This window comes from Alligator sinensis, unplaced genomic scaffold, assembly GCF_000455745.1.
Source record: "Alligator sinensis unplaced genomic scaffold, ASM45574v1 scaffold527_1, whole genome shotgun sequence".
Classification (NCBI taxonomy): domain Eukaryota; kingdom Metazoa; phylum Chordata; order Crocodylia; family Alligatoridae; genus Alligator; species Alligator sinensis.
Window position 1 is genome coordinate 723,733 of NW_005841958.1, and position 10,878 is coordinate 734,610.

General features: G+C 43.2%; 1 protein-coding gene across 4 annotated transcripts in view; it reads right to left on the bottom strand.

Annotated features, from left to right (window-relative positions):
• The window catches only part of INPP5F (inositol polyphosphate-5-phosphatase F), a 94,973-nt gene that overhangs the window by 54,403 nt on the left and 29,692 nt on the right, over nt 1–10,878 (bottom strand). For all 4 annotated transcript variants that reach the window (XM_025200161.1, XM_025200162.1, XM_025200163.1 and 1 more), the window contains exon 2: nt 630–710. In XM_025200161.1, the coding sequence (XP_025055946.1) occupies nt 630–710 (81 nt within the window). The remainder of the gene's footprint in view (nt 1–629; nt 711–10,878) is intronic.

Here is a 10,878-nt window from a genome sequence, read left to right on the forward strand (position 1 = left end):
GAAATTAAAATGTTACTGGTCATTCACAGAATACCACGGCCTAGGTATTTCATCACTATATTTCAAAGTACTTTACAATGAAGGTAAGTGCTACTGGTCCCATTTACTCAAGCATAGGGAAGCAAAGCAACTTGTCCAAGTTACCCAGTAGGACAATGTAACAAGTACATAGAAAGAAGGAAGGGTAGAGCTGCACCTTTATAGACTACTAAAATCAGGGCATAAACTTTTGTAAGCAGAGGGTTTGCTTCATCAGATTCTGTGAAGGAACTGCAGGAAGAAGAGCTGCTAAATAGAAAACAAATGATTAGAATACAAAGGGTAAGGAAGGTGGGGACAAAAAGGAGGGTGCATGGCCTAAGATAGGCAAGGTAGGTAGGAGAGAGAAAAAATAAAAATCAGTTAATCCACTGAGGGGACACGGGGTTTATAGTAAAAGTTAATTCAGGTAAGAGCATAAGAATCCATAGTCTTGGTTTAAACCTAGGACAAGTCCTCCTGACCAAAGAGCAACTAAACAAGAGAAAAAGGACCAAAACAGTGTAGTGCAGATTTTCTCTCCTAGCCACCATACTACAGGAAGTATTGTGCAGACAATTACAACATAAAACATTTAAAGACAACCATACCTGTATGAAGCTGAACCCTCCCTAGGACTCCTTCTACCAGACCAAGACAAATAGGATTCCAAGCCAGAAGAAGGTCAGTGGCTGCAAGGAGGTGGGGGGGAAAAAAAGGAGGTTAATTAAAAAAAAATCTGAAGCATAAAAGTTGACACAGTATTACAGATCCAACAAGTTACATGCACATTGTTCAGGAATTTTTATAATACCATTGCTTTTATCATCAAACTATAACAGCCTTTAAAAACAGCCAGCCCGAAAGATTCCAAGTTACCAAAACAGGATAATTTCAACCAGAACAGTCAGTTGGTTTCTTTCCAAACTTCATGACTAGCTTAAAATGCATGCCTCAAAAATTTTCAATATGCTGTAATAAATCATCACCAGCTTTTACAGTAAATATACCTCTTTGATTTCAGAAATAACAAACATCTTAGTTAATTCTAAGAATACTGAAGTTTAAGATTTTAGATTTTGCATTAGTTGTGCTAACACCCCTTAGGTTTTTTTTTAAATGCCTCTAGTAGTCAAGCAAGTATGCCAACGCAAAGCCAAGTACCTATTAGTTGCAAAGTTACATCATTCTGTCTTGTTATAATTATATGATGGGACAATATTTTCATATTTTATCATGGCTAACTGACCAAAATCTTTCAAATCAGATGATTCAATATCAGACTCTGATATCAATGTGAATTTTACAGTGTAATTAAATAAGACAGTTATAGATATCGAAACAAGGACGTTAGGCTATTTACTCAGTTGGATGGTTATTATAGGAACTCCTGCAATAAAATATAGTTATAAAACTGAATTGACGATCCCTTACGTCTACAAAAGTACTGAAGTCCAAGCATTGTACAGCAAAGGTGTGGACACAAGAATGTTTGGAGCCCTTTTAAAAGGGGAGGAAGCAGCTGGTACACTCCAATTGGTATGTGGGAATGAGCTGCAAATCATTCAAATGCAGCAAATCCCCTCCAACTTTAATCCTAAAGGAAGGAATGTTAAAACTGGAGGGTTTACTGCATTTGAATCATTCCCACCTCATTCCCACATACCAATTAGAATGCAACAGCTGCTGCCCTCTTGAAATATTCCCCTTTAGAAAAAGGCTCAAAGTGTGGTATGCCTACACCCTCAGTGTTTGAAACCTCCTGTTTTAATTTAGAGCTGTCCTTTATTAACAGATTTATTTTTATTCTTGTCTCAATCATTCCCAGTAGCTTACACAAAATAACTTAGTTTGTGCCATAACCAATTTATCTATTTCCCTTGCTATCACATGGGGTGCACTGATGAAAGCCAGTATTTTATTTGCATTTAAGTACATTCTTCTCAAACTGCATTCCTAAGTGACGTATGATAACAAATGTCTCACTTTATAAATACTGCTTTACAAAATGGCACTCAAAGTCAAAGTCAAACTTTTTATTTTACCCCAAAATTCTCAAGTACAACATAGGATTTTGAAGTCTTATCCTCCATTTCCTCTCAACCTGGCACCATTTATGTAGAAGTAGAATTTAACAAGTTCCATAATTAGGACTGACATCCCTGATAGGACTATCAATCCCTAGTTAAAATCTGATTGCAGACCTTCCACACAAACAAGAACTAAGCTGCATCTCCAAGACTACAGACACTGCAATTGTCCCAGGATAAGCCATTATATGCCAAGACAAAATGTGACCAATTCCAATATCTATGCCCATTGTCCCAGGATAAATTCTAAAAAGGTTCACCAGATAAAAAATAACAACATTTTAATCTTGGGACATTGCACAATGCATCTAAACAGTTATCCCAGGATTGCATCACTGAGTCCATAGCAGAAAAGCAGCACTGCATTCAGCCACTGAGGCAAAGTACAGACAGTCAAAAAGCCCGAGGAAAGTCGATTCAATCTACGCAGCTTCCTCTAATCTTCAGGGACTGAACTAATAAGCAACTGAACTGACATTCAGTTTTCATTTGGGAAAGGCAGGGGGAGGCCTGTGCTGACCCTGGCCAGTAGGCAAGGGAGTGCATCTCCCAGTCAGCTGGCCATTGCCAGCCCAGCCAAGTGGGGCCATCCAGGACTGACTCCCCAGTACATGCCACCAACCCCTACTGTTCCCCCACTCCAAGGGTTGAGAAGCCCCCTGGTCCAGGTGCTAGTTCACCTTGGGGAGCCTCCCCCTCAAGGGGTTCCCCAGCCTGGGGCATCCCCAGGGAACTGAGGAGAATTCTTCCCCTCCCAAATCTCACAGTTGCTAGTCTCAGGCCTGCCAGTCTCATGGACAGCCTGGGGCACCCTCACGGGGCGAAATTCTGTGTAGAGCCTGGCTAGGGGGTCTGGCTGTCTGTTCCCCTGCCCTACCCCATGGGCTGATGGATGCAGGCAGGAAGCAGGCTATGGAACAGAGGGGTGGGGCAGCCCCTGTTCCACTGAAGCAGACAGCACAGTCCAGGGCTGCAAAGCTTCCTGGGATGCTGGGGGACCATGAGTTAATTTGAACCAGCAGGGGATCTGGGACAGAAGTTCCATAAACTGGTTTGAACGAAATCACTTAAGTCTGATACTACATCCAACCAGATTTATCTTAAACCAGTTTTGCCCTTTTGAAAGCGGTTTATGTATACTGAAAGTCTGTTCCGTTACAGGTTTAAACTAGTTTCCAATCACTTAAACCAGTCTGTGTGCAACTTCTGCCCCTGGACCCTGATCAGAAGGGTGACATATGTACATGCCAATCCCAGGATATTTCTGTTGCAGGACAAAACCCAAGCAGAACTAATCAAATGCAATATCTCTTCCTAGCTCAGTAGATTTTGTCTATCAACAATCCACACTACTCTGTCCAGGTCAGCTGACAGCAGCTCAAAAAGTTATCTAGGGTCGCTGTCTCCTGCTTTCCCTTCGCACTTACCGGGTAGTCTAGCTATAATGAAGAACGGGAAGTAGTTGAAGAGGGAGGCAGGCAGGGTCAAGTATGGGCTTTTTGAAGTTGGATAGACTAAAGAATACTCATATTGCTTTAAAAAAAAAATAAAAAGAGCCACAGGAAAGCAAGAGATTAAAGAGGTCAGTGAGGGAAGAGAGAGCAAAGGAGATCAGAGGGAATGAGGTCACTGGGAAAGATGGAGGAGCCATAAAAGAACACTTGAGAAATTCCTACCCCTGCAAGGTGAGGAAGGAGAGGTTGAAAGAGGAAAAGGTCATGGTATTTTCTCAAGTTTATCTTGAAATGTGTGAGATAGGCAAACTGTGTGTAGAGACAGCTGTGAAGACATGAAGATGGGAGGGTCCAATAAGCAAGTCAGAAGGACACAAGAAGTCTGTGAGGTTGCAATTATGGTGGAGAAGTAAGGGTTTTTAGCTAGGGAGATGACAATCGAAAACAGGAAAAACATGTTCAAAAGGAAGAACGTTAATTTTGTCTAGGGACTTGGTAGAGATGTTCCATGGCTGAAGAGCCAGAGCAGAGGAAGCCGACAGACGTACCCTGCCAAGATTCAGAATGGAGGACATATTTTCCTAGGTACACGTTGGTTTTACATTCTCTCTCAAAAAAAAATTTTTTTTAATTAAAAAAAAAAAAAAACCTCACTCTGATACACAATTTCCACCAACATTTAGCTTTGGGTGTTTTTTTTAAGTTCCGAGCTACTACTTTGTTAAAACTGTACAAAAACGTTCCACTGCAGATTAACATTAAGATGCTGCTTATGAAGCTCTGATTTTATTTCTTTATAAAGGTGCAAGTTTACACCTTGTCTTTTGCCTAACATCAGGCAATGCCATTTTCTCTGGCATCTGTTCAGTTTTCTACAGTGGCTTCTGACCCCAGATGCTTACAATTTTCTGACTACTGTTATTAATCTAAAACAACTTACTTTTGGCTGCACAGTAATGGCAGAGCATGCCATTCCAACACTTCCATCTATGCTTGTACAGACACTTATCACCATTCTGAAACATATGAAATACCTTCCCACCTCAGCAAGCTATGGGAAACTAGGACCAAATAAAGTTTTGCATCTTGCTCTGAAAATGCTAAAAATTCATAATTAATTACCCTAAAATATTCAGATAGTAAGATGCAGATTTCTCTGCTACTAACCTAGAAAAGACGTCTTTGTCCACAAATTTCATTCTTGGTGAATAACAGAATGACAGTGCCAGCAGGACAACTATCCAGAGAATGTCATCATTGTACAAGGAGAAAGACTGTGCAAGTAACTCAGCCCATTACTACAGGGGGCTTTTATGCTGAATAAGATTAAGTGGTGCGCCTGAGTCCATCCCTAATGCATAATAGGGAAGTTCTGCTGAACTGGGACCTTTAAAATAACGATTTGAGACTAGGACACTGCACTTATGGCGATTACTGACAGTACACCAAGTAACAAATTGGGGCTTTGCTTAGGGGATAAAAATGGTAAATTAACAGACAATGCACAGTAAGTATAACTTTTTACATGTAATCTCTCTAAATTTATGTGTTGTTGCTTTTTTTTTTTTTTTTAAACAGGAAAGGAAGACTCCCAGTTTTACAGCTCACTCTCAGTTCCTGTTTTCTTACAAGAACAATCATAATCGTAGAAAGCAGGTTAGGGCTTTTAAATATCAGTTTTAAAAGTTGGGGAAGTTACTTGCTTGGAAACAGGATCAGAAAATGTGGCTGGTAAACAGAAAGAAAACCATGTCAAAGTGTTTCCTTTTCACACTCCTTGCTGAGCAGCTAGAAAGTGTTAATTTGCAAGAATTATCAGAGTGCATTATAGAACGGGTCTCACAAAATGCAACAGCAATCGTTGTAGAAACAAATCCTTATTAACTCTGCTCTCCTATTTTCCACCTTGTAAATGCAAGGTAGTCTCAGGGATCAATAAATTATCCATTTCCTACCCACACATGTCTACCAGACTCGAAGTCAAGGTCTGATTATAGGCCCATGTTTATACCCTTAGGATGCTTTTGCAACCCTGCTGAAGGCCACACACTCCATAACCTCACCTGTACAATTCAGTAAAATATTGATTGTAGTTATTAAGCATGAGTAAAAAAAATTAAACTCTCTCTTAAATCCCAGGCTGAGTTAACAGGACTGGCAGCGATGCAACACATATGCTCCCCCAACCCCTTCCATCTTTCCCTCGCCCGCTTCCACACACACCTGCCTTTCCCCACTCCCACACACCTATCCCCCCCCCCAGAATATGACTTTCAAAACTAAGTAACCAGGAAGCCCATTTAGTAAACCAGGAATGAGCAAGTCATTCATGAAATTAGCAGGTCATCAATACAGCTGATAGACACAGCTTACTCATCTCCTACAATCAACATTTATGGACAAATTTTTTGAAATACTATAGCAAAAAGTCTGTGATTCCTCTTCAGTAAGCATTATCCTTCAGCTAGATTGTCATAAACAACAATACACCCACTTGCTTTTTTGCAAAATGCAATTTACGGAGTGACATTAAAGTCCGTTTCAAGTCATTTCACTTAGAATTCAAACGTGATTACTAAAAATGGAACAAACATTTAGTTTCCTGCTTGCCTTTTTATTATTATTGTAGTACATATCACAAGCTATAATGTAAAAGTCAGATTTATCATTGCCAGTCAATGCCAAGAAAAGAGCCGCAACCTCAAGGTTTCATTGTAATCGAGTCACATTTTTCACAATATCTATGCACTTCCCCCTCCCCTGATTTCCGCAGCTACCCTTACAAAGATTCTCACAGGCTTATGAAAAACTATCAGTGTGCAAAAGCTGTTGCCTCTAGTTAAGAAAAATGGTCAACTTTTTACTCCAAGAAAATGTTCTCTAATCCTTAATGAAACTGGACTTTCTCTTCTAGAATACTGGTTGTCTAAGTACAGTCTTACATTGATAGTGCTACCTATGTTTTAATCGCACCAGATTTTGGTGGCATGTTAAATAACAAGCCTCTGAAAATTTAATGATGGACAGTATATTTCAGAATATTCTATTTTAAACTTTTCTTCATGAAAATGACTCAAGTCTCCAAATTTAAATGCTAGCAAGATTTCAGCTTTATTTCTCCTATGCCATTATAAAAGTTATCCTATGCAAATTGTTAACTGAGAGTCAAAGTAGCCAAAAGATTATAAAATGCCAAGGGAAGAGCCACTTAAAATTCCTAGAGCTGTCCTGTAGTACCCGATGTAATTTATAAATAGACCATTTTCTTTCAGAAAGCCCTTTGCAGATAAGTATTTATCTTCAATATGTGTATATTTCCATATAATTTATGAGTCTGCATAAATAATGTGAAAATTGGAGTTTTTATGTCATATGTTTACATTTAACCATAGGAGAAGCAGCTTCCATCACTGTTGGGTTATGATCACAGCTACATTTCTGTAATTATATTGTCATAGGGACCCTGGATTCCACAAGTATAATGAAAATCTTAACTTGCCTAGTAAATTAGAACTGAATTTCATTTTTTGTATATGGTTTACTGTGGAGTCACCAATTCTGCAGCTGACATAGCTTTGTTTAGAAAGCATCTCTGCAAATCTGACAATTCTGTTTTTGTAATGGTCAACAAGGAAACAGCACTGAAGACAAGCAAGCAGCAGCTGTCTCCTAACATGCTTTCCTTGCTCATAAAAAGCCAACCATCAGGCATCAAGACAGGCATTTGCTACATGAAGCAAACAGAAACTTTTCAGCAAGGAAAAAAAGGACATTAAAATCAAGTTTTGGCTGCCTCTCATCATTATAAATGCATCATCTGAATTCTCCCCGTGATTTCCATCTTGTAATTAAGAAAAATCGTGTTTCTTATGGTAAACAAGTCTGACTGAGAGTCTCATTTCTCGTACATTCCCAGAGCTTTTTAACTATATTTCGTTCCGGTATATCGTTAGTACTTGCAAAGCAATACAAAAAAACTAGTTGATATGTTTTTTAGCAAATAATTCCCCTAAGAAACAAAAACGCAGCAATTATTCACATTCCAGAGAGTTATTTAACTACACTTCCTAATCTACTCATTTCCCTTTTAAGTCTCAATATCTGACAGAGAACTAACTGGTTTAGAGAGAAAGATGACAATAACTCTTTTAGACTCACTAGAATTCATAGAGTTGTTTGAAAAACTGCCATTTCTAGATACAGGACTACATTTCAACAACTAGTAAAGCAACTTTAGGACAGGAGGTGGTGTCTACATAGGATTTCAAGAAAAAAGCCCTGTGATTCTAAAAACAGTGAAGACATGAGCATGGGCCAGCTGGTGTTTTAACCAACATGTTGCACACAGGTTGGACAGAATAGATCTCAGAAACATGAAGATTAAAAAGCCACCTGCAGTCCATTTATCCAGTAGCTCCCACCCCTATTATCATCAGTGAAAGCTTCCGAAAACAACTGGGAAGAAACAAAGCTTGAGGGTCTAGCACAGGGGTTGGCAACACCCGGCACATGTTGCATGGCACACAAGGCCATTTTCCTCAGTACACATTGGGGTGGGAGAGGCAGCAGGTGTTTGCAGCCTCCCAGCTGCAGCCAGCCCTAGCTCTGGGTAGGTGCTGCCAGCCAGGAGCCCAGGCTGCTCCCAGCAGGCAGCTGGGACACTGCAAGCCCTGCTGGGAGCAGCCCAGGCTCCATGGCTATCAGCAACTACCCAAAGCTGGAGCCAGCTGCAGCCAGGAGGCTACAAACAACTGCTGCCTCCCTGGCCCCAACGGGCACAGTGCCGGCACCTGCTCCCTTCCTGGAGCCCAGGGCAGGGAGACAGCTGGGGCCAGGGCTGGAGGACAGAAGCTGTTTGTAGCCTCCTAGCTACAGCCAGCCCCAGCTCCGGCATAACTGCTGATAGCCATGGAGCCCGGGCTGCTTGCAGCAAGGCTTCTCTGGAAGGTAGCCCGGGCTCCGTGGCTATCAGCAGCTAGCCAGAACCTGGGCCAGCTGCAAACATCTGCTGCCTCTCTGCCCCAGACCCAGGCTCCAGGGAGGCAGCACATACCGGCAATGCTCCCCACTGTGCTTCCCTTGCCGCTTCTGGAAAGCAGCGCTGGAACCCAGTGGGGCAGAGCACAGCAGAGGGGTGCAGAAAGCTGCCTGCTCCGGGCTCCCTGCTGTCCTGCCACACTTCCCATGTGCACAGGAGCAGCATGGGCAGCAGTGCAGGGTTGTGCCCCTCGCTGCTGCCCCCACCTGCAGGGGAAGTGTGGCAAGGCAGCAGGGAGCTCGGAGCAGGCAGCTTTCTGTGCCCCCTGCTGCGCACTGCCGCACTGGGTTCCAATGCTGCTTTGCAGAAGCATTGCCGGGTATGTGCTGCCTTCCTGGAGCCTGGGGCCAGAAGGCAGCTGGGGCAGAGAGGCAGCAGATGTTTGCAACTGGCCCAGGTTCTGGGTAGCTGCTGACAGCCACAGAGCCCAGGCTGGGGGCCAGGGGCACAAGCAGGGCATCCTGCCATGCACCCCCTGCCCTCATTTTGTTTTTCTGGCATGCCGGCACTCTGGCATCTTCCAAGGTAGGCACTGTGGGGGTTTTCGGCACTGCGGACAAAAAACGTTGCCTACCCTTGGTCTAGCAAATGACTTTCAGAAGGGGTGACAAAGCTCTTATCTCACTTTTTATAGTTCGGTGCTTACGTCTTTATTCTTGACCAGAGTTTCCCTTGTGCGAGTACTAATCACCTAGATCAAGGGCTGGCCAAATCTATTGCCTATGTGATGCAACAGCAGGGGGGATTCACCTGTGCTGCACAGCACCATGCTGGGGGCTGGGACCTTTCCCAAACTATGCTACAGCTGGGTAGCACAGAGAAAAAGTGGCAAAACCATGAAGTGTTGACAACCACTAATTTAGCTAAATTATCTTTCAGTTAGAAGCACAGGGCACCTAACATGTGCCCAATGCCTGTTCTGATAAGTACTAATTAACACTTGTCAGAGGAGACTCAATTAATCAAGCAGCCTCAGCGTCTTGTGTATTCAGTGTCCCCGTGCTTCAAAATGGCAGCAGAGTTGCTTCGTTGAACAAGCTTCAGTTAAAGCACCCCCACCACCATTTTGAAGCACAGGATGCTGAACACACAAGATGCTGTGGGCGCTTTAATTAGAGTGGTTCCCAAGAGCTGCTCTAATTAAAGCACACCCCACCTCCACCCCAGAGCACACGTAAAGGCTCCCATAGTCAGAGGTTTCACCTAAATATCTACATTTCTAAATCATCTTCAGTGTCTGATTTGCTCTGCCAGCTACGGCATCACATTGGTGGCTCATGTTCATTCTGTGGTCTATCACAACCCCCAGGTCTCTTGTGGATTATTTCTTCCCAGATGGAGCACTTTATAGATATCTGACTTAATCTGGGACAATTCTACCTTAAGCAGGGGACTGGACTAAAGTACTTCCAGCACTATTATTCTGCGAATTTATGTAAGAAGAGCCCAGGGAGTACATATGATTCCATCCCAAGGTTTGACCGGGACTTCAGTGATACCAGAGTTATAGTATTACAATCACTGTGGACAGCCAGAATGACCTACTTCTGATTTTGAACTCTGAGAAAGATAATTTTTCTCTCTTTTAGTAGGTCCCTGGGATGGAAACACCCCCAAAAAGTGTGACACTGCATCCTACTGCTTCCAGACCAAGAGAAAGGTGCGACAGGGCAGCCAAGGAAGCAGAAGCACTAGAATCAATGGGTTGGGTACAGACATTACATTTAATGTGCTTTAAGTACACAGAAAGCACTTTACAGGCATAACAGAATAAACGTTCATGGCATGTAAAACACTTTAAAATGGCAGATCCTGCTCAACTTAACCCTAGATGGATGTGTACTAATCTAAAGCGCGTTGTTAAGTGTTTTATGAAATGTCTGTGCCAGATCCCGCTGAGGGTTAACTCAGAGCACACGACCATGGCCACCCCAGGCAGGGCTGCACTCTAGCCTTAGGCAGAGCTCCTGGGCTCTGCTCGAGTGCCAGGTCGGCTTCACATCCTCAGCTGGCACTGACCTGAGTCAGTGACTGCCTCTGATCTCAGCCCTGTGCACAGCCTGGATTGGGGGGGAAAGGGGGGCTGGGCAGAGGCAGGAGGGGGAGCTCTGTCCCAGCAGCCAGGGGGTGGAAATGGAAGGAGTCCAGCATCTCTCTCCCCAGCCACTTGACAGCCAGGGCTCCGGGGGTCTGTGTCCCCACAGCTGTTTGGGGAGGGTGGGGGGGGAGCAGCTGGGGAAGGGGATGTTCTGGCAGCCTCCTGGGAAACATTCAGGGA